The sequence below is a fragment of the Oncorhynchus mykiss genome, chromosome 6 (genome assembly GCF_057628025.1).
Source record: "Oncorhynchus mykiss isolate SJ-2025 chromosome 6, ASM5762802v1, whole genome shotgun sequence".
Classification (NCBI taxonomy): domain Eukaryota; kingdom Metazoa; phylum Chordata; class Actinopteri; order Salmoniformes; family Salmonidae; genus Oncorhynchus; species Oncorhynchus mykiss.
The window spans coordinates 18,347,501-18,369,838 of NC_143027.1; the positions used below are offsets into that span (position 1 = coordinate 18,347,501).

Here is a 22,338-nt window from a genome sequence, read left to right on the forward strand (position 1 = left end):
CTGTCTCTAGGAAGATTTCCAGGCCATGACGTACGGCTTCAAGATGGCCAACAATGTGACAGACCTGCGGGTTACAGGTGATTTTCATGTGGTTGCTTAAGTTCCATGTTTGGCATTGCAGGTATAAAATAATAATGTAGTGATGTGTGTGTGCCAAGTTAACTTTATACATGTCAATGGCACCAACAGGTATGCTAAAGGATGTGGAGGATGAGTTACAGAGGAAAGTTAAGGTACATGCATACTACTGTCTTCACCATCCACTCACACTCACAACCGGTGCTTATACAGCTAACCAGACTCTGGCAAAGTGACGAAATACATGACTAAATAATGTATCTGATTCTTAGCTGAGATGGCCACTGGTGTATACAACTCTTTGTGCCACTAACATAACTTCCACAGCTCGTCCGTCACGCGTTCTCCTCTTCCTCGCTCTCCTTATCCTCTTTTCCCCCCCTCTATCTTTCATCTCCTGTAGAGCACACGCAGTCGCCAGGGTGAGCAGCGGGACCCAGAGGTGGAGTTGGAGGTAAGACTATCAGTCACTCGGTCTCTGAGTATATCAACCAGTCCACCCCATCATTTCTCCCATCCAATAGATGCGGTAAAGCTGTCAATGGAACTCAAACCAAACAATAGAAATGCATGGGGAAAAGATCCTGAATCTCCTAACTGCCCCACAGTAAAATGTGCCTACATTTTGAAACAATAGCCAATGTGTGTTCCACACTATGTTGAGGTAAACATCTGTATAAAGCTGGTATGAATGTCAACCCCAATACATGTTCATGTCAGCGTCATCAATCAAATGCATTACAGTTACAGACTACCACCACCGATTTCTGTATGCTAGCTATGCTACCAGCTTATAAGAACGGAAGTAGGCATTTAGCAATCACTTCTTCTAAACCTGAAAAGGAACAACTTCTAAATGTTATGCAGCGAAAATAGCCAAATATCAAAATCTGACTTTAGTATCCACTTTGTGGGCCTGTTGCAATACATCAATCATGACGAATATGATATATCTATCCACTTTGTTAGATTTGTTGAATGTTTGCCAATCTGGCATCCCCCTTCTATCCTCCACAGTTTGACCTCTTTACTGTATCTATGGCCAATCTCAAATCAACCCCTAAACCTTATGCACTTGTGGAGATCTATGGAGGATTTGATAGGTGTTAGCAATATGGTGAGAATCCCTCCTATCCTATCAGAGGACAACTTACAACCTTATCTCTACATCCAATTCGGTCAGAGTGCATAAGCTGTAGTGTGGGGGTCCATTTCGGATTAGCAATATCTATTACCCCTGCCTTCTGCCCTGGCCAGTCCACCAGAGCGTGGGAATGAGGCAGCCTTTCATTGAGACAAGCCTGGAATATGCAGCTGTAAAAAAAGAAAAAAAGCACCCATCCCCCAAAATGGAGAGGTCTCTAGATGGTCGGAATCTCCATTTTACGACAGAGCTAAATCTGTGTCCTTACAAAGATACTGAGAGTACAAAAACATTAGGAACACCTTCCTAATATTAACAATTTGTCGGGGCATGGACTCTACGAGGTGTCAAAAGCCTTCCACAGGGATGCTGGCCTTGTTGACTCCTATGCTTTCCACAGTTGTCAAGTTAGCTGGATGTCCTGTGGGTGGTGGAGCATTCTTGATACACAGGAAAACTTAGTAGCATTGCCGTTCTTGATAAACTAAAACCGCCTGGCACCTACTACCATAACCCTTTCAAAGGCACTTAAATATCTTGTCGTGCCCATTCACCCTCTGAATGGCACACATACACAATCCATGTCTTAATTGTCTCAAGGCTTAAAAATATTTCTTTAACCTGTCTCCTCCACTTCATCTACGCAGATTGAAGTGGATTTAATAGGTGACATCAATAAGGGATCATGGATTCACCTGGTCAGTCTGTCATGGAACGAGCAGGTGTTTAATGTTTTGTACACTGTATAGTATGTGAGAGACTTGTTATTAACCTGTTTCTCTGCCTCCTTTCTCAGCATCAGCAGTGTTTGGCACTTTTCAGTCGGATCAAGTTCACACGCCTTCTACTGACAGCGCTGATCGCCTTCACGAAAAAAGAGGTAACACAAATCAAATGTATTCATAAAGCATCAACAGATGTCACAAAGTGCTCGTACAGAAACCCAGCCTAAACCCCAAAGAGCAAGCAATGCAGATATAGAAGCACACCACACACTTTTTGCTTAGCTTTACTAAAAAAAAGGAACAAATGGTTGATTTATTTGATTGAGCATGTGATGTCATGTTGGCTCTGTCAGACCAGCTCAGTGAGTGAAGCTCAGAAACTCATGCAGCAGGCGGCAGATCTCCTCCCAGCCCTCCGCTCCAGCATCGAACATGGCATTCAGTCCCAGAACGATACTACTAAAGGAGGTAACACACACACACTCCACAATGTTACCTAGGCCCAATGTGTCACTCACTACCATAAAATGAATGCTTCACTCACTTAGAAAAACTCTAACCGCAAGTGAACCACTCACAGTTCTGAACCCTGCCCTCCACCCTGCGTTCCAGATCACCCGATCATGATGGGGTTTGAACCACTTGTGAACCAGAGACTGCTGCCCCCCACCTTCCCCCGCTACGCCAAGATCATCAAAAGGGAGGAGATGATCAACTACTTCAGCAAGCTCATCGACCGCATTAAGACCGTGTGCGAGGTCATCAACACAACTAACCTTCATGGAATTCTGGTACTACATCTGTAAATACTACAATAATAATTTTGACAATACTATTGTACTTCAACGTTACTGTAACATAAAATTCTGACAATACTTGTATAATGGTTTGCCTGTTTGAGCATTTGTTAAAGGTTGTAGTAATGTCGTTTTAATATTCTGCTTTCAGGACTTTTTCTGTGAGTTCAGTGAGCAGTCCCCCTGCGTCCTCTCCAGGTCTCTGCTGCAGGTAAGGAACATTCTCCCTCATGATTGGTGCATCTGGACAATTCTCTGATCCAGTTCTGATGAATACCCTCCCTGTCTCTAGACAACGTTCCTGATCGATAATAAGAAAGTGTTTGGGACCCTACCAATGCAGGACATGATCAAAGATGCTCTGAGGTACTTTGTCAGCCCACCAGTGCTCTCCTCCAAGTAAGTCATAGAAGATTGGAGTGCTTCTTTCTATGGCCCTACCTTCAAATGCATCCTTCCTTCCTAGAAGTCGTTAGAGATCTGAATTGGTATATGGTGGCATTCTTACGTTCAAATATCTCAAGGAAATAAGGATGCATTTCTGAGGTGTTCGAGTTCGAGATCTACCTCTGTCTTTGAAACTGACTGATCCATGCACTGCCTCTGCAGGTGCTGCCTGTATAATAACCACCAGGCCAAGGACTACATTGATTCCTTTGTCGCACACTGCTCGAGAGTAAGTCACCTGGCTGCATTCCAATACACCTTCTCTATATTAATGCCACAATCCTTCATTTGTTTTTTTCCAGAACAAATGGCATCCCCTCCACTTGGTTAGCATAAGGGGAAATGTAACCACTCAAATGCATAGATGAAGCTGTGGCTCTGACAGTCCTTGATATCAACATGATAGTTGTAAACATAATATTGTTCCCAAACAATAGAGTAAAACAACCCTGGACTGTTTCCCTGCAGCCCTTTTGCAGTCTCATCCAGATTCACGGACACAACCGCGCTCGGCAGAGAGACAAACTAGGCCACATCCTGGAGGAGTTTGCCACACTGCAGGATGAGGTGTGAGAATGCATTGCTGTTTAGCGATGTAAATTATCTAATGTGGGTGTGCTCGACTGTATGTTGCTGTTCTCCTGTGGTTGACTGTGGTGTGGGGGCGCCCCCTGCAGGCAGAGAAGGTGGACGCAGCGCTGCACAGCCTGCTGATGAAGCTGGAGCCCCAGAGACAGCACCTGGCCTGCCTGGGCACCTGGATCCTCTACCACAACCTGCGCATCATGATCCAGTACCTGCTCAGCGGCTTCGAGCTGGAACTCTACAGCATGCACGAGTACTACTACATCTACTGGTGAGTGTGTGCCATATGTACACTTGACCGATTTGTGCCGTAAGAAAATATGTTCGGTGTTCACTTGATTGAGGTATGCTTGACTGAGGTGGTGTGTAGGTATCTGTCAGAGTTCCTGTATGCATGGCTCATGTCCACTCTGAGTCGGGCGGACAGCTCTCAGTTGGCTGAGGAGCGCCTCCTGGAGGAGCAGCAGAAAGGACGCAGCAGCAAGAAGACCAAGAAGAAGAAGAAGGGTCAAGGAGGTCAGGATTACATCACATTATTTACATTTAATTTAATCCATCTGGTACTACACTGCCACCACCCAGCCATAACATGCTCCTCAATAAGAATGTGTTTGCCTGCAGCTCGCCCCCTCAGCAGAGAAATCACCATGAGCCAAGCCTACCAAAACATGTGTGCTGGCATGTACAAGGTAAGTGTACACACACACTTGTCCTAAACATGTACTCTGTCCTGGCTCAGTTGCAGTCCCATTTTCTATCAAGACTACACACACAAATCAAATATATTTATATAGCCGTTCGTACATCAGCTGATATCTCAAAGTGCTGTACAGAAACCCAGCCTAAAACCCCAAACTGCAAGGTGTTGAAGCACGTTGGCTAGGAAAAACTCCCTAGAAAGAAACCAGGCTATGAGGGGTGGCCAGTCCTCTTCTGGCTGTGCCGGGTGGAGATAACAGAACATGGCCAAGATGTTCAAATGTTCATAAATGACCAGCATGGTCAAATAATAGGTCTGGGACAGGTAGCACGTCCCGTGAACAGGTCAGGATTCCATAGCCGCAGGCAGAACAGTTGAAACTGGAGCAGCAGCACGGCCAGGTGGACTAGGGACAGCAAGGAGTCATCATGCCAGGTAAGTCCTGGGGCATGGTCCTAGGGCTCAGGTCCTCCGAGAGAGAGAAAGAGAGAATTAGAGAGAGCATACTTAAATTCACACAGGACACCGGATAAGACAGGAGAAGTACTCCAGATATAACAAACTGACCCTAGCCCCCGACAAACTACTGCAGCATAATTACTGGAGGCTGAGACAGGAGGGGTCAGGAGACTCTGTGGCCCCATCCGATGATACCCCCGGACAGGGCCAAACAGGAAGGATGTAACCCCACCCACTTTGCCAAAGCACAGCCCCCACACCACTAGAGGGATATCTTCAACCACCAACTTGCCATCCTCAGACAAGGCCGAGTATAGCCCACAAAGATCTCCGCCATGGCACAACCCAAGGGGGTGCGCCAACCCAGACAGGAAGATCACATCAGTGACTCAACCCACTCAAGTGACGGCATGAAAGAGCACCAGTAAGCCAGTGACTCAGCCCCTGTAATAGGGTTAGAGGCAGAGAATCCCAGTGGAAAGAGGGGAACCGGCCAGGCAGAGACAGAAAGGGCGGTTCGTTGCTCCAGAGCCTTTCCGTTCACACTCCTGGGCCAGACTACACTCAATCATATGACCCACTGAAGAGATGAGTCTTCAGTAAAGACTTAAATATTGAGACCGAGTTTGCGTCTCACATAGGTAGGAAGACCATTCCATAAAAATGGAGCTCTATAAGAGAAAGCCCTGCCTCCAGCTGTTTGCTTAGAAATTCTAGGGACAATTAGGAGGCCTGTGTCTTGTGATCGTAGCGTACGTGTAGGTATGTACGGCAGGACCAAATCAGAGAGATAGGTAGGAGCAAGCCCATGAAATGCTTTGTAGGTTAGCAGTAAAACCTTGAAATCAGCCCTTGCCTTGACAGGAAGCCAGTGTAGGGAGGCTAGCACTGGAGTAATATGATCAAATGTTTTGGTTCTAGTCAGGATTCTAGCAGCCGTATTTAGCACTAACTGAAGTTTATTTAGTGCTTTATCTGGGTAGCCGGAAAGTAGAGCATTGCAGTAGTTTAACCGAGAAGTAACAAAAGCATGGATTAATTTCTCTGTCATTTTTGGACAGAAGGTTTCTGAAATGTTACGTAGATGGAAAAATACTGTCCTTGAAACAGTCTTGATATGTTCATCAAAAGAGAGATCAGGGTCCAGAGTAACGCCGAGGTCCTTCACAGTTTTATTTGAGACGACTGCACAACCATTAAGATTATTTGTCAGATTTAACAGAAGATCTCTTTGTTTCTTGGGACCTAGAACAAGCATCTCTGTTTTGTCCGAGTTTACAAGTAGAAAGTTTGCAGCCATCCACTTCCTTATGTCTGAAACACAGGCTTCTAGCGAGGGCAATTTTGGGGCTTCACCATGTTTCATTGAAATGTACAGCTGTGTGTCATCCACATAGCAGTGAAAGTTAACATTGTTTTCACTATATTTTACCTCTTGGATGTCATTCGAAAACAATGTCCTAAAACGGAACCTTGAGGAACACCGAAATGTACAGTTGATTTGTCAGAGGACAAGCCATTCACAGAGACAAACTGATATCTTTCCGACAGATAAGATCTAAACCAGGCCAGAACTTGTCTGTGTAGACCAATTTGGGTTTCCTCTCTCTCCAAAAGAATGTGGTGATCGATGGAATCAAAAGCAGAGCCTCGGTCTGATGCCATTAAAAGGTCATTTACCACCTTCACAAGTGCAGTCTCCGTGCTATGATGGGGTCTAAAACCAGACTGAAGGATTTCATATACATTGTTTGTCTTCAGGAAGGCAGTGAGTTGCTGCGCAAAACAGCCTTTTCTAAAATTTGAGAGGAATGGAAGATTCAATATAGGCGGATGGGGCGGCAGGGTAGCCCAGTGGTTAGAGCGTTGGACTAGTAACCGAAAGGTTGCAAGTTCATATCCCCGAGCTGAGAAAGTACAAATCTGTCGTTCTGCCTCTGAACAGGCAGTTAACCCACTGTTCCTAGGCAGTCATTGAAAATAAGAATTTGTTCTTAACTGTCTTGCCTAGGTAAGGTATAATAGTTTATATTTTCTGAGTCAAGGTTTGGCTTTTTCAAGCCAACTGCCACTTTTAGTGAGGTTGGTACATCCGGTGGATAGAGCCGTTTTATTATGTTCAACATAGGAGGGTCAAGCACAGGAAGCAGCTCTTTCAGTAGTTTAGTTGGAATAGGGTCCAGTATGCAGCTTGAAGGTTTAGAGGCCATGATTATTTTCATCATTGTGTCAAGAGATATAGTACTAAAACACTTGAGTGTCTCTTGATCCTAGGTCCTGGCAGAGTTGTGCAGACTCAGGACAACTGAGCTTTGAAGGAATACCTAGATTTAAAGAGGAGTCCGTAATTTGCTTTCTAATAATCATGATCTTTTCCTCAAAGAAGTTCATGAATTTGTTACTGCTGAAGTGAAAGCCATCCTCACACACTGAACTCCTGTCTGTTGGTGCAGACTATGATAGCCCTGGATATGGACGGAAAGGTGCGGAAGCCGCAGTTTGAGTTGGACAGCGAGCAGGTGCGATACGAGCATCGCTTTGCCCCCTTCAACAGTGTGGTCACTCCCCCGCCAGTCCATTACGTCCAGTTCAAGGTACAGTAGTGTTACCAACCATTGCTAGCTCTGATTGTATGCATCTGTGGTGCATTCCAGGTTGACTTAAATTGCAGACATGCTGCACAGAATAGCTCAGGAATTAGATGTTATAGCGGAGATTAAAAAGACGACCTGTGCCTCTCGGTTTATGTTGGCTGTAGGAGATGTCTGATCTGAAGAAGTACAGTCCTCCTCCTCAGTCAGCTGACCTCTACATGGCAGCCAGTAAACACTTCCAGCAGGCCAAACTGATCCTGGAGAACGTCCCCAGCCCTGACCCAGAGGTCAGTAAGCCTTTTAACCCCTAAAAGTGAGAGGTTGTGCCTCAAGTTTGTGGGTCTAAATGTGAGTTTTTTTTTTACATTGCTGATTGTTGCAGGTGAATCGCATCCTAAAAGTGGCCAAACCCAACATTGTGGTCATGAAACTACTTGCCGGCGGGCACAAGAAGGAGACAAAGGTAACAATGGGAGGAGCAAAACGCACTACAAAATATATTGGGAAATTGAAACATTGATCAAATGGTACTCCCCATTTCTAGGTACTACCGGAGTTTGATTTCTCCACTCACAAGTACTTCCCTGTGGTCAAGATCATCTGAATCAGAGCCCTGCATTACTATGACAACTCGTACCCACCTCCCTGACCCGGTCTACGTACACCAACTTTTTCCATCTGCGTAACTGTGGTCGGTCGCTATGATAGGACAGAGGGAGACAGTGTCTGAAGTTGGTTGACCAGGACAAGATCATCCTTTACCCAATTGTCTTTTTGGTCCTGACCCACAAAGGACTACAAATACCAGACATCCCAAAGGACAGAAGAACTACATCCTTCACAATACCAAAAACAAACTTGTCTGACTATGGTATTAAAATGATTTATTTTTGTCATCCTTCTGTGCTACATTTCCTCAATAAAAAAACAGATTATTTAACAGTTCAGTAAGCAACAAATCCATTGTAACAATCTAAATAGAAAAAGAAAAAAATCAAACCTGTGTTCAACCATAATTACCATTTTGAGTCGGCCGTAAAACAAAACCGTATCTGAAACATTTACAGTAGTGGGTCTGCCTGGTGCACAGAGGCCACTTTTACCAACAAGTTACAAAATAGTTATTCTATGGTGAGTAGGACACATGACCATCAAGCTTAGACTATGCAGGGTTGAATGATCCCTGCAAACATTTCAAATTATGAAACAAAAACCTTATTCACATTGTCATACAGCAGGACATCTCATTTTCTATGGGTTTATGAAACTACTGTAAGAACTGCTAAGTGTAACTAACTGCACATTAAGTCATTATCAAGACTAGAGTGTGAATCGGAGTACAGTTCTCTAACAGCACGATCTGGGATGTTATCACAAACTGTCATTTAACCCATGGTTATAGCAGTTCTGAAATCCAAAGTCTGTTTTCCCGACAAAATATACATTCACTGCAGAAGACTTGAGTATATTAAGGCGAACCGTGAGATGCTTTCACTGAAAGAGCACAAGTCTTACACAGACGGTAGTCTTGACAACAGTTCTGTTGAGGAGCTGTAGTCCCTTCCTGGTTCGGTAGTGGATTGAGGGTCTTAGCTCCCACCTTTCTCCAACCACCTAACAAGACCAAAAATTAGATGTATTTATATCACTAAAACAGACTGTGTGCGTGTGTTACCTCAGAACTGAGCGAGCTCTGCCTGTTTGTCAGCCTCAAACTCTCCTTCGTTCTCGTCGTCTCCGTTGTAGTCCGCCAGCTCTTCCTGCATTTCCCGTTCAGCCTCCTTATCTACGAGTGAACACATCAGCATCTTTACTATACAAGTGATTGGTATAGTCCCAGCTCTAATCGCAGGCATTTAGCTGACTTCGTTCATTACAATAAGTATCCTTTACTAGAGAAATGTGAAGTTTGGTTAGGACCCCCCCCCCCCCCTATACGAGTGTGACAGTAGGACCCCCCCTATACGAGTGTAACCCACCTATGTTCACAGCCATCTGGTTCCGTTGGTCTGGGTCGACCCCGCCCACTATCGGCTTGTCTGCGTCGTAATCCTCCTCAGGATCCTCCACCTTCTCCTGACCAATAGGAGCCTCTTCTTCCTTCCACTGGCTAAGCTGAATGTCATCAGCACCAGGGTCGGCTTCTGGAGGGGAAAAAGATGGGCGTCCGTTTCCATTTCTCACATCTTTGACTCTGTAAAGGCGAAAACCTTGGCAATACTAGGTTTCACTATTTCCCATTTTAGATACTTTCACACAAAGTACACTATTTTATAATTATGGAGGGACAAACTGGCTTATCCTCCCTGGACTTGTGTAACGCTGGTCTGGAGGAGGTTGTACAGTTTCTGAGATGGTGGGTGCAGGGTTGAGGCTGTGCGAGTCATACCTTCTATCTGAGGCTCTCCTCCATGTGTGTCCATCACCTCCAGCTCCGTGTCCTCGGTCAGGTTATTTTTCCGGGGCTTACTGGCCCCCTCTACAGGCCCCGGTTGGTCCCCCTTAGCATCAGCGGAGGGGAGGGACTCTTTACGGGATAGCGCAGGTGTGTCGAGAGCTAGACAAAGGGCAGCATCCAGTTCGAATCAGACAGCATACACATGTCAGCATCTCAGAAGCAAAACTACCAATTCAATTCAAGACATGTTGTACTTGCTTAAAGGGTAATGGTGAATATGACTGTGGTATAAATGGTGTGTATGTAATGTCATGTCAAAGATGAGTTGATAAGGAAGTGGGAGAGCTGGTATGAAATTGTCTTAATGGCCCAGATCCTTCCACCCTCAATGAGAGCAGCCATCTTGTCCTGTACCTTTGTCTACTGCGATCTCATTGGTCTCCAGCTCTGAGGTTTTGAGGTCCACGGCAGGACCTTTGGCCGCTGATGGTTCAGGGGCATGGCTGTGGACAGGAGTAGTCTTAGTGTCATCCAGCCCTGCCTTTCCAGGCCCCTCTTTATCTGGCACGCCCACCTCAGTGGAGCTAATTTTCTGTGTGGGTGCTGCATTTGTCTGCAGGGAAAATACAGTCAAAGTTGTATCCAATTTCATCTTGTGTATTTTTTATTTACCAAACAAAACCACTAATGACATAGTGGCAAGAAAATGTATTAAGTCATAAGACAAATTGTGCTTAAACACATCATTGTATTTTTCCTTGTCTATATTGAATGCATAATTTAAACATTCACAGCGTAGGATGGAAAAAGTATGTGAACCCCTAGGCTAATGACTTCGCCAAAAGCAAATTGCTGCACTGTCGGAACTAGAAGCACAAACATTTCGCTAAACCAATAACATTTGAATCAGGAGTCAGATAACCATGTCTTGAACAAAAGATCTCAGAACACTTAAGATTAAGAATTGTTGACTTGCATAAAGCTGGAAAGGGTTACAAAAGAATCTAAAAGCATTGAAGTTAATCAGTCCACGGTAAGACGAATTGCCTATAAAGGTTCAGCACTGTTGCTACTCTCCCTAGGAGTGGCCGTCCTGCAAAGATAAATGTAAGAGTACAGCGCAGAATGCTCAATGAGGTGAAGAATCCTAGAGGGTCAGCTAAAGACTTACAGAAATCTCTGGAAACATGCCAACATCTCAACGAGTCTACGATACGTTAGACAAGAATGGTGTTCATGGGAGGACACCACGGAAGAAGCCACCGCTGTCCAAAAACATGGCTGCAAGTCTGAAATGCGCAAAAGAGCACCTGGATGTTCCACAGTGCTACTGGCAAAATATTCTGTGGAACTAAAGTTGTGTTGTTTGGAAGGAACACACATTACTATGTGGAGAAAAGGCAAAGCGCCAACATCAAAACCTCATCCCAACTCTAAAGTACGGAGGAGGGAGCATCATGGTTTGGGGCTGCCTCAGGGCCTGGATAGCTTGCCATCGTTGATGGAAAAATGAATTCCCAAGTTTATCAAGACATTTTGCAGGAGAATGTAAGGCTACCCATCCGCCAATTGAAGCTCAGAAGTTTGGTGATGCAACAGGACAACGACCCAAATCACAGAAGTAAATCAAGAACAGAATGGCTTCAACACCTTCTGGATTCCCAACTGTAGCATGACCTCAAGAGCAGTTCACGCCAGACATCACAAGAATATTGCTGAACTGAAACAGTTTTGTAGAGAGGAATGGTCCAACATTCCTCCTGACCGTTGTGCAGGTCTGATCCGCAACTACAGAAAACATTTGGTTGAGGTTATTGCTGCCAAAGGAGCGTCAACCAGTTATTAAATCCAAGGGTTCACATACTTTTCCCACCCTGCACTGTGAATGTTTACACAGTGTTACATTTTAATTTATAATTGTTTGTTTTATTAGTTTAAGTAGACTGTGTTTGTCTATCGTTGTGACTTAAACAAAGATCAGATCATGACCAATTCATGCAGAAATCAAGGTAATTCCAAAGGGTCACATACTTTTTCTCACCACTGTGTGCACACACACACACACAGGTCAGCCAAGCTATACTGCATGATGTTCAGGGTCTTTTATCAGTGGTGGATAGATACAATGGTGAACTAAACTCAGTACATTAGATTATGGAAATTGTGTTGGTACTTTTGCCAGGCAGCCACTGTTCAGGGTCATGTCGGGTAATGTTCTGATTGTGAGTCAAATCCCTGGATGTACTTAATGAGTGAGCCAGTTAATGGGGGATAGGTAAGGTCTACGACAGGGTTCCCCAACTGGCGGCCCACGGACCAAATTATTTTCTTTGGCCCCTCAAGTTGAGCAAAACATTTTGTTATAGCACCAAGTGATTTTAATTTTGTTCAAGAATTCGCACGCGTAATATAGACATGTGATTGTATACAAATGTAAGCAAGAGGTGAAATATACACTGCTCAAAAAAAATAAAGGGAACACTTAAACACAATGTAACTCCAAGTCAATCACACTTCTGTGAAATCAAACTGTCCACTTAGGAAGCAACACTGATTGACAATGAATTTCACATGCTGTTGTGGAAATGGAATAGACAACAGGTGAAATAAGCAATTAGCAAGACACCCCCAATAAAGGAGTGGTTCTGCAGATGGTGACCACAGACCACTTCTCAGTTCCTATGCTTCCTGGCTGATGTTTTGGTCACATTGAATGCTGGCGGTGCTTTCACTCTAGTGGTAGCATGAGACGGAGTCTACAACCCACACAAGTGGCTCAGGTAGTGCAGCTAATCCAGGATGGCTCATCAATGCGAGCTGTGGCAAGAAGGTTTGCTGTGTCTGTCAGCGTAGTGTCCGGAGCATGGAGGCGCTACCAGGAGACAGGCCAGTACATCAGGAGATGTGGAGGAGGCCATAGGAGGGCAACAACCCAGCAGCAGGACCGCTACCTCTGCCTTTGTGCAAGGAGGAGCAGGAGGAGCACTGCCAGAGCCCTGCAAAATGACCTCCAGCAGGCCACAAATGTGCATGTGTCTGCTCAAATGGTCAGAAACAGACTCCATGAGGGTGGTATGAGGGCCCGACGTCCACAGGTGGGGGTTGTGCTTACAGCCCAACACCGTGCAGGACGTTTGGCATTTGCCAGAGAACACCAAGATTGGCAAATTCGCCACTGGCGCCCTGTGCTCTTCACAGATGAAACCAGGTTCACACTGAGCACGTGACAGTCTGGAGATGCCATGGAGAACATTCTGCTGCCTGCAACATCCTCCAGCATGACCGGTTTGGCGGTGGGTCAGTCATGGAGGCACAGCCCTCCATGTGCTCGCCAGAGGTAGCCTGACTGCCATTAGGTACCGAGATGAGATCTTCAGACCCCTTGTGAGACCATATGCTGGTGCGGTTGGCCCTGGGTTTCTCCTAATGCAAGACAATGCTAGACCTCATGTGGCTGGAGTGCGTCAGCAGTTCCTGCAAGAGGAAGGCATTGATGCTATGGACTGGCCCGCCCGTTCCCCAGACCTGAATCCCAATTGAGCACATCTGGGACATCATGTCTCGCTCCATCCACCAACGCCACATTGCACCACAGACTGTCCAGGAGTTGGCGGATGCTTTATTCCAGGTCTGGGAGGAGATCCCTCAGGAGACCATCCGCCACCTCATCAGAAGCATGCCCAGGTGTTGTAGGGAGGTCATACAGGCACGTGGAGGCCACACACACTACTGAGCCTCATTTTGACTTGTTTTAAGGACATTACATCAAAGTTGGATCAGCCTGTAGTGTGGTTTTCCACTTTAATTTTGAGCGTGACTCCAAATCCAGACCTCCATGGGTTGATAAATTTGATTACCATTGATAATTTGAGTGATTTTGTTGTCAGCACATTCAACTATGTAAAGAAAAAAGTATTTAATAAGAATATTTCATTCATTCAGATCTAGAATGTGTTATTTTAGTGTTGCCTTTATTTTTTTGAGCAGTGTATTTGTCAAATATGATCCGTTTGGGCTTCTTGCGGTCAATTTGCAGTCTACAAACTATTGTGCTCCGGCCCCCCGACCATCTGCTCAAGAAAAACCTTGTCCCACAGCTAAATCTAGCTGATGATCCCTGGTCTACGATGTGAGCGTTGAACATGGTTACCGGTTTACCTGGGAGGACACTGCTGGGTTCTTCATCTCCAGTTTCTTTTGAACTTCCCGCTTGGCTGCAGCCACCTTTTCAGCACAGTCCTCCCTCTGTGCTAGTATCTGAGTGTTACACTGAGTCCTATACAAACACCACATGTTATTACTTGCACATTAAGATTTGATAAATTACCTCTGATTATCTGTCATACACGTTCCATAAATGGCGGGACTGTGTATAATAGAGGGCCTTACATGTCATAGGTGAGTTTTTTGTTCAGGGTGTTCAGATTGCCTTGGCAACTCTGGAACTCTTTCTGAACTTTACCCAGGTCCTCATTTAGCTCATTTAACTGACCTGCGGAGACAAATTCACAGGTAGTATTAAGTCCTGACAGGGGATAAAAAAAAAAAAAACACTTTGGATTAAGAGAGTGAGATTTCACAACACTAAAGACAGAAAAGAGACAGGTAGGCAGAAGCAACAAAAAAAAAGCATCTTACTTTTCAGGTCCTGTATTACTTTGGTACTGGAGGATATATTTATCAGTTGGCTTGCCTAAAGGAAAACAGACATGACTCATTTTTTGGGGGATCTGTGTGTGTGAACCCAGTAGGTACTCAGATGGTCACAATTCCCTTTCCATGCTGCCATGGTATCACGCCTTTACTGGGAATTCACACACAAACACACTCCATAAACAATAGGTACACTGATCTACGGATGAAGGAACCCATCTGAGGGAGGAAAACTCAGGACTGGCTACCAGCAAGGTGGCGTATACAGTATGGGCAACTCAGTACAGTCCTCGATCACAAAGAAACTGATAGCACTAATTTTAGAGGCCACATCTTGGCAGTGTAGATTATTATTTTTTACATTATCAAGCCAAATTCCTGCAGATTTCTACATGGAGCTAAGAGGAACGTTCAAAACTACAAAGTGAATTTCCTGCAATTCTACACAGTTTGCCATGGAGCTGAGAAACTGTTGCCGTTTTAAAGCAAATGTCCTGCAATTCTACACAGTTTGCCATGGAGCTGAGAAACTGTTGCCGTTTTAAAGCAAATGTCCTGCAATTCAATGCATTTTACCATGGCTAATGCGGTGATCCTTCACTGCTAAATTCCTTGTTTTTGGAATTTTCAATTCAGTCTCTTATTTAGGTGACTGTAAAATCTCAAAGATTATTAAAGAAAAATATATAGGCAAATTATCTTTTCTACATATTTCATCTCTGTTTTTAGTCATGTAAGTTTAGTGTTTTTCCAGTCTGAAAATGTATCATTTTTTTATTACACGGTTTGGACTTTTGAATGGCAGAAAAATCCCTAGCACTGATTCAATGACGTTTAGAATATACAAATGTGTTGATCACACTTTACATGTTGCATTGTCCTGAGGGTTGCGTGTAGATGAACAACTGTGTGTGTGCAAGTTAGAAGTGGTGTTGTGCTCAGGTGTGTATTATGCATCCATCTATGATGCAGTGCTCAGGTGAGTACACTCCAGTACAGTAAACTACCTTTTCCTGGCTACAGGTGTTGTGGACTCCCTCCAGCCTCTTGTTCAGGCTCTGCATGCGGCTGCTCTCCTCTTTCAGCCGCTGAATCTCTTCCTGGAACTCGTTCTTCTTCACCTCCACTGCCCCACGCTCTGACGCCGCCCGACGCATCTGCGCTTCCAACTCGTACAGCTTTGTCTGCCCGCCACCACAGCACACGCAGGGTCAGAGTAGCATCATTCAAAACAAAGGCTTAGAGAATCTTTAAACACTTAAAAAAGCGGTACAAAATTAGCTTACTCATTCTGCTCTCTGTGACATGGCCCTTGTTCTAATCACATACTTCAGCTTACCATATTCATTCATCTAAACAGCTTGCCTTTCTCCATACAACTTCTCCAACTGGCTCGGCCTCGTTTCCAATCCACTTCAAAAACACGGACTGTAACCCTGGGATTAGTTTATGCCCTTCTCTAAACCTAAACCCCAGCCATTTGTTACACCCCCCCACACAGTAAACACAGATTAACTATCTTGGTTTAGTTATAAATATATTTGATTAAAGATCACACACACACCTGTAACTCCAAGTTCCGTGAGTTCGAGACCCAGTAGTTGAAACCCAGGACGAGGACACAAGCGATCAGAGCACCAATCATAAGAGGAGGAGACCGCCCCCCTCGACGACCATTACCCAACCCCCCCATTGCCTCCTGAAGACGAGAGTGAGAGACATTGGTTAAACACCTACAAAACAGGGCCCTAGTGACCACAGGGCATAAAAATATATCATGCAGTTCAGTGAAAGGTTAAAAGGGATAAATGAGGATTTCGGCAATGCAGCCCTTTTCTACTTCCCCAGAGTCAAGATATACTCATGTAGGTCTCTGCGTGGAGGAAGTTGTTAACTAGCGTTAGCCCAATGACAGAGTCTATGGTAACTGCTAACATGCTCGTATATACGATGGACTTCCAGTCATTGCGCTAACGCTAGTTAGCATTGACTTGCGAAAATACCTCTAACGTCCTTCATACTGGATGCAGAGACAACATAAAAATTGTATCCATGAGTTCATCCGACTCTGGGAAACTAGATAAGGGCTTCATTGCCAAAATCCAGAAGTATCCCTTTAAATCTGGGTGTCTACAGTCCTTGGTGGGTGTGCTGTGAAATAGGTTTGGGTAGACCTTTTTTACATTAGTTCTTTGCAGAAGGTTTCGGGTTTCTTGCATGTCATAAACTGTTGTGCTCAGGTCTGTACTGTGTGTCTGCCTCTCAAGTTAGTCAATGCAAATAACTGGTACAGGAACAGCTTTATTAGTATCCGGAAATATAGGGAGCTGATAATGCATGAAACAAACTTAACTGGAAGAGCATGCAAATCATGCTTCACGATGAACAAATTACCTACCTCTGTCAAACCATATCTACATAGGTAATGATAGCTATCCGATTAGCTAGCTAACAATACTGCTAATGGGGCTTGCTCAAACCACGGTAATGTCAGGAGAAAGTAGGCACCTCAACATACTGAATATAAAACGCAACATGTAAAGTGATGGTTCCATGTTCCATGAGCTGAAATAAAAAAAATCCAGAAATGTCCCATATGCACAAAAAGTTACTCTCAAACTGTGCACAAATTTGTTTACATCACTGTTAGTGAACATTTCTCATTTACCAATGATAAACCATCCAACTGACAGCTGGGGCATATCAAAAGGCTGATTAAACAGCATTATCATTACACAGGTGCAGCTTGTGCTGGGGACAATAAAAGGCCACTAAAATGTGCTGTTGTGTCACAACAATGCCACAGATGTCTCAAGTTGAGGGAGCGAGCAATTGGCATGCTGACTGAAAATGTCCACCACAGCTGTTGCCAGAGAATTTAATGTTCATTTCTTTACCATAAGCCTCCTGCAATGTCATTTTAGAGAATTTGGCAGTATGTCCAACTGGCCTCACAACTGCAGACCACGTGTAACCCCACCAGCCCAGGACCTCCACATCCAGCTTCTTCACCTGCGGGATCGTCTGAGAACAGCCACCCAGACAGCTGATGAAACTGGGTTTGACCAACCAAATAAATTTTGAAACCGTTTCAGGGAAGTTCATCTGCATGCTCATAGTCCTCACCAGTCTTGACCTGACTGCATTTTGGCGTCGTAACTGACTTCAGTGGGAAAGTGCTCACTGGGACGCTGGAGAAGTGTGCTCTTCACAGATGAATCCTGGTTTCAACTGTACCGGGCAGATGGCACTCTGGCGTCGTGTTGGCGAGCAAGTTGCTGATTTCAACGTTGTGAACCCCATAGTGCCGGTGGGGTTATGGTATGGGGAGCCATGAGCTATGGATAATGAACACAATTGCATTTTATCGATGGCAATTTGAATGCACAGAGATACTGTGACGAAATCCTGAGGCTCACTGTCGTGCCATTCATCTGCCGAGATCACATGTTGTTTCAGCATGATAATGCACAGCCCCTTGTCACAAGGATCTGTACACAATTCCTGGAAGCTGAAAATGTCTTCCACTGGCTGCATACTCACCAGACATGTCACCCATTGAGCATGTTTAGGATGCTCTGGATCGACGTGTACGACAGTGTGTTCCAGTTCCTGCCAATATCCAGCAACTTCACACAGCCATTGAAGATAAGTGGAACAACGTTTCACAGGCCACAATCAACAGCCTGATCGACTCTATCTATGTGAAGGAGATATGTCGCGCTCCATGAGGCAAATAGTGGTCACAACAGATACTGACTGGTTTTCTGATCCATGACCCTACTTTTAAAAAGGTATCTGTGACCAACCTATGCAGATCTGTATTCCCAGTCATGTGAAATACGTAGATTAGGGCGTAATGAATTTATTTAAATAGACTGATTTCCTTATGAGCTGTGAAATTGTTGCATGTTGCGTTTCTATTCTTGTTCAGTGTACATACTACAAGGACAGTAAAAACAACCAGTTGAGCAAGCTAGCTCGAGTAAGAGACTCATAACCTTGTACGAACCATCCTGATCTCGCGAGCTCACATTGTTTCGCGTCAAGGTATCCGCAAAGTCAGAATGGTTCGTACGAGACTAAGCGCTTTTAGCAGTAGCTGATTAAACTCAACGATATGGGTTATTGTGTGGCCTAATGTATTGGTCGCTAATTAGGTCAGATTAATCTGATTTGTTTAAAGTCATTAGGAAACACTGATCCGACATGATAAAAAAGCCTATTTTTGAAAAGTTGGCAGAACAGACAAATTAGTTACCTAGTTATGTGGCTAAAAGAGCAAACGTTAGCTAGCGCTTAGCTAAGCATGATGTAGCCTAGTTACGACGTTAGTAGCTAGCTAGAATATAATATCTGGAAATGGTTACAACTTTAGCTTAGCTAACTATGATATTTTGAATCAGTGAAATGTATTCTGAAAAGTGAGGGTAACACAGAGCAAATCTCAGGACATCAACATCTGAGCCTGCCTCTGATAAACAACTATGATTCATGTACAGTAGCCAACCTTTATGCTAGCTAACAACAATTAAGGCTAGCTAGCGTAGCTAGTTGTTGACAAATCTTACCTGAAAGCCGCTTCACTGTTTAAGCAAGGTTATGTTTTGACAGTGAATGGTCCGTTCAATTTATAAGCTAGCTACGAGACTCTTTGCATAGCTAGTTCAATTAATATTCAGCACTGTTGCAGTCTGATTTCCATTCTCGTTGGGAGGGGGAGGAAGCTGTGATGTTTAGCTGGCTTGCTTGAAAACGCGGAAGTGGAGTCAAGTGATGCCAACACTGCAACAAGGGTTAGTGCTATTCGATTTCCTTGGGATGTCCACAACTTACTTCAATTGGGTAACCTCAGAGGTGGTACGTACCCAATATCCCAGATACCACCGATCCTGCTAAAAGTAGCAGGCAGCCATTTATGGAAGCTGTATCAGCCCTTTTCTGCAAGTAGTAGTCCCATGGAATGTGTATACAAGCACGTTAGAGACAAACAAAACAAGAAAATGGCATGGATGCCAAATTGAAAGGACATAGTTTATCAACTGTACCTTTAGTACAATCATTTTAAAAAAAACATTTTTTTTTACTTTTCCTCCCACACATTTTGAGGAGAGGACACTTCTGGTTTTCATTATTCCCCTCTAAATCAAGGACGCCTTTTTCGCACTACTGCGCTAAACCATATAAATTGATAGCAGTGGTAGAAAAAGTAGCCAATTGTCATACTTGAGTATAGGTAAAGATACCCTAACCCTACTATTATGTTGCTGGTCAATTTTACCCATTTCCACTTTTGAGTTGTCTAAAATACTAGTTAATGTCTCTTTTTCTCCATGGATTTAAATGAGTTTTCCTCATTTAGGTCATGAACCTAATTTCAAAATGTGGACACGAACTGATGTTGTGGAATGTCTGTAGATTTTGTATACAAACATGATGTTGTGGGTCATTTTGACCCGGAGGCTTTTCATCTGTATAGATATTTGCTCAGGTCCAAATTACACAAGTACATTTGATGTATTTTGTTTTGACTGGTTCTGGTTGCATTTTTATAATTATGTTTGGGTGAAAATGAGCTTTCCCAAGCATCTCTTTCTTTGCGCGAGATCAGCAGATCTCTGACACAGTCACTCAAAAACGAGCTCCAAAAGATTTTCAGTGAATGAAGCCTAATCACAAATTCTGGAGACAGTAAATTAGAAGAGGTTTCAGAGACAGAGGACATTTCAGAGATAGAGGACAATGCTGTTGATGATCCAGATTGTGAATTTTTCTTTGGTGAAGAGGATTCAGGGGAGTCTGCCATACCATCCCCTCCATCAGATGAAAGAGCATGCAACAACCATCATCCAGAGAAGAGAGGACATGGAAGTCTAAAGATGGTCATATAGAATGGACACCATCACCACAACAAAGTCAAGGTAGACTGTTAGCTTCCAATTGAATCCAAATTGTTCCGGGGCCTACATGATTTGCTCTGTCCCCTTCGACAAGACAGTAAAACCAGCACCACTTGTGTAGAATGCAATAAATACACCTGCAGAAAGAACACAGGTACATTGTGTTCAACATGTGGAGAGAAAGACTGAAGGGATCATTTTGACCAATAGGGTAAAATCACACAAGTGTTACTGGGAAATACAAGAAAAATGTATACTTAGGGAAATAGAAAATGCTTGTTTGTGAGAAGGAAATATGTTATGTTATGTTAATATAACAAATATTGAGTTTTTTAAATCAAATGTTGTATTCTTTTTGAAAGGTCTGACAATACAAAATAAAGTTTGGGCTGTTTTTACTTTATTCTTTGACTGTCATGAGTGCGTTTAAACTGTGCAGATCAATCTGACCCATACCACAATGGACATACTTATTTTTCAGCAAAGCACAAGGGTTAATAAAAAATGTAAAAGTCTAAAAGTATTTGGTTTTAAAATGTTATTAGGTACAGTGGTAGAAAAAGTACTCAATTGTCATATGAGTAGAAGTAAATGCTATTTATACAATTCCTTATATTAAGCAAACTAGATGGCAAAAAGTTGCAGCAGAGTAGTCAACCCTATGGCAAAAATGTATGTCCTGAAGGACGCCATTGATGGACATCTCAGTCCATCACCATACCTTGGGTACCTTTTAGAGAGCATGGTGTACCAACTCAGTCTTGCACCAGCGGACAATCTGTTTAGGTGGAACTCAACTGAAAATACAGTCAAGTTTTGGAGTGAAGTCAATAACTACACGGACTCTTCTGGGTCAAATCCATTTGAAGAACTGTGCAAAGCTGCACTCACTGCCCTCTCCTTGCCACACTCAAATGCGGAGGTTGAACAGCTGTTCAGCCAAATGAGTGTAGTCAAGTCAAAGTTAAGAAATAGTGTCACTGCACACTCTCAACTCCATACTCCTGGTGCGGCGTGGACTGAAGCTGGCTGGTGATACCTGTTACCAGCATAAACTACCAATTGAAGTTCTGCAGCAGTTTGGCACCACAGCAGCGTACAGCTTTAAGGCCACTCCATCCTCTTCTGCTGGTTCCAGCTCTGTGACAATGCAGTTGGACAGTGAAGATGAAGAGGATTTCCTTGCCAATCTATGATTCATCATATTTACAGTACATATGCAAGGAGTGGACTTTCTGGAACTGGCGGAGACACACAGCTGATGGTGGCAGTGTGTACTGCAGTGTCAACGAGAACAGTGGCAATATCTGGAGGAAACCATTGAGCAGCTAGCCAGCCAAGCAGCACAACAACCTGGAGAGAGCTGGAGAGTGATGCCTAGCGCACACATCATTATTTGAGTTAAGTTGCTTGTTCAATAAGATAGCATATATACCTTGTTATTAGCTTGTACCTATAATTGTTGATCAGTTAGGTAGCATGTTAACTACCAATACACTGCATAAAACTATAAATTGTTCAGAATGTGTAGGTTTACTAGTTAAAAAGAAAATAAATGAAATTGTTCAATGATGTGTAATTGTTCAATAATTCAATGTGTTGTGTTTATATTACTTTTACAAATAAAAAAATATGATAAACAAATCTAAACTAACAAATGTCAAATCATATTTTTCACCGAGATGGCCAGTCAATTTGAGTAACGTTATTGTATATTCTACGTAATGACGCAGTTTTACGTTATTACGTAATGGCGTCATCACACAATGACATCACAACGTCTTTTAGCAACAAATTGACCTGCCTCTAGAAACTTCCCCTGAAAATTAGTTGGCAACACTGCCCACAATGCATGCAA

At 43.7% G+C, this 22,338-nt stretch overlaps 2 protein-coding genes across 5 annotated transcripts in view; one reads left to right on the top strand and one right to left on the bottom strand.

Annotated features, from left to right (window-relative positions):
- Positions 1–8,469, top strand: part of naa35 (N-alpha-acetyltransferase 35, NatC auxiliary subunit) — a 14,287-nt gene extending 5,818 nt beyond the window's left edge. For all 3 annotated transcript variants that reach the window (XM_021605446.3, XM_021605443.3, XM_021605444.3), the window contains exons 7-23: positions 11–77; positions 190–233; positions 482–532; positions 2,019–2,102; positions 2,301–2,415; positions 2,560–2,738; positions 2,896–2,955; positions 3,037–3,143; positions 3,354–3,420; positions 3,660–3,758; positions 3,869–4,047; positions 4,147–4,292; positions 4,398–4,465; positions 7,389–7,529; positions 7,694–7,816; positions 7,912–7,992; positions 8,074–8,469. In XM_021605446.3, coding sequence (XP_021461121.1) covers positions 11–77; positions 190–233; positions 482–532; positions 2,019–2,102; positions 2,301–2,415; positions 2,560–2,738; positions 2,896–2,955; positions 3,037–3,143; positions 3,354–3,420; positions 3,660–3,758; positions 3,869–4,047; positions 4,147–4,292; positions 4,398–4,465; positions 7,389–7,529; positions 7,694–7,816; positions 7,912–7,992; positions 8,074–8,133 — 1,671 coding nt within the window. In that variant the 3' untranslated portion in view covers positions 8,134–8,469. The remainder of the gene's footprint in view (positions 1–10; positions 78–189; positions 234–481; positions 533–2,018; positions 2,103–2,300; positions 2,416–2,559; positions 2,739–2,895; positions 2,956–3,036; positions 3,144–3,353; positions 3,421–3,659; positions 3,759–3,868; positions 4,048–4,146; positions 4,293–4,397; positions 4,466–7,388; positions 7,530–7,693; positions 7,817–7,911; positions 7,993–8,073) is intronic.
- On the bottom strand, positions 4,300–19,541 carry golm1 (golgi membrane protein 1). Of its 2 annotated transcripts, none has more exons than XM_090237108.1 (11): positions 19,152–19,541; positions 16,145–16,279; positions 15,588–15,764; positions 14,566–14,620; positions 14,317–14,419; positions 14,086–14,203; positions 10,342–10,540; positions 9,919–10,086; positions 9,509–9,673; positions 9,205–9,315; positions 4,300–4,945 (listed from the first exon to the last, which is right to left on the bottom strand). In XM_090237108.1, the coding sequence occupies exons 2-10, from the start codon at positions 16,271–16,273 to the stop codon at positions 9,206–9,208; spliced, it is 1,224 nt and encodes a 407-aa protein (XP_090093234.1). In that variant the 5' UTR covers positions 16,274–16,279; positions 19,152–19,541; the 3' UTR covers positions 4,300–4,945; position 9,205. The 2 variants fall into 2 exon arrangements, with proteins under 2 accessions (XP_090093234.1, XP_036835410.1); XM_036979515.2 differs by lacking the exon at positions 4,300–4,945 and adding an exon at positions 8,397–9,143.
- Between the last annotated feature and the right edge of the window lie 2,797 nt (positions 19,542–22,338).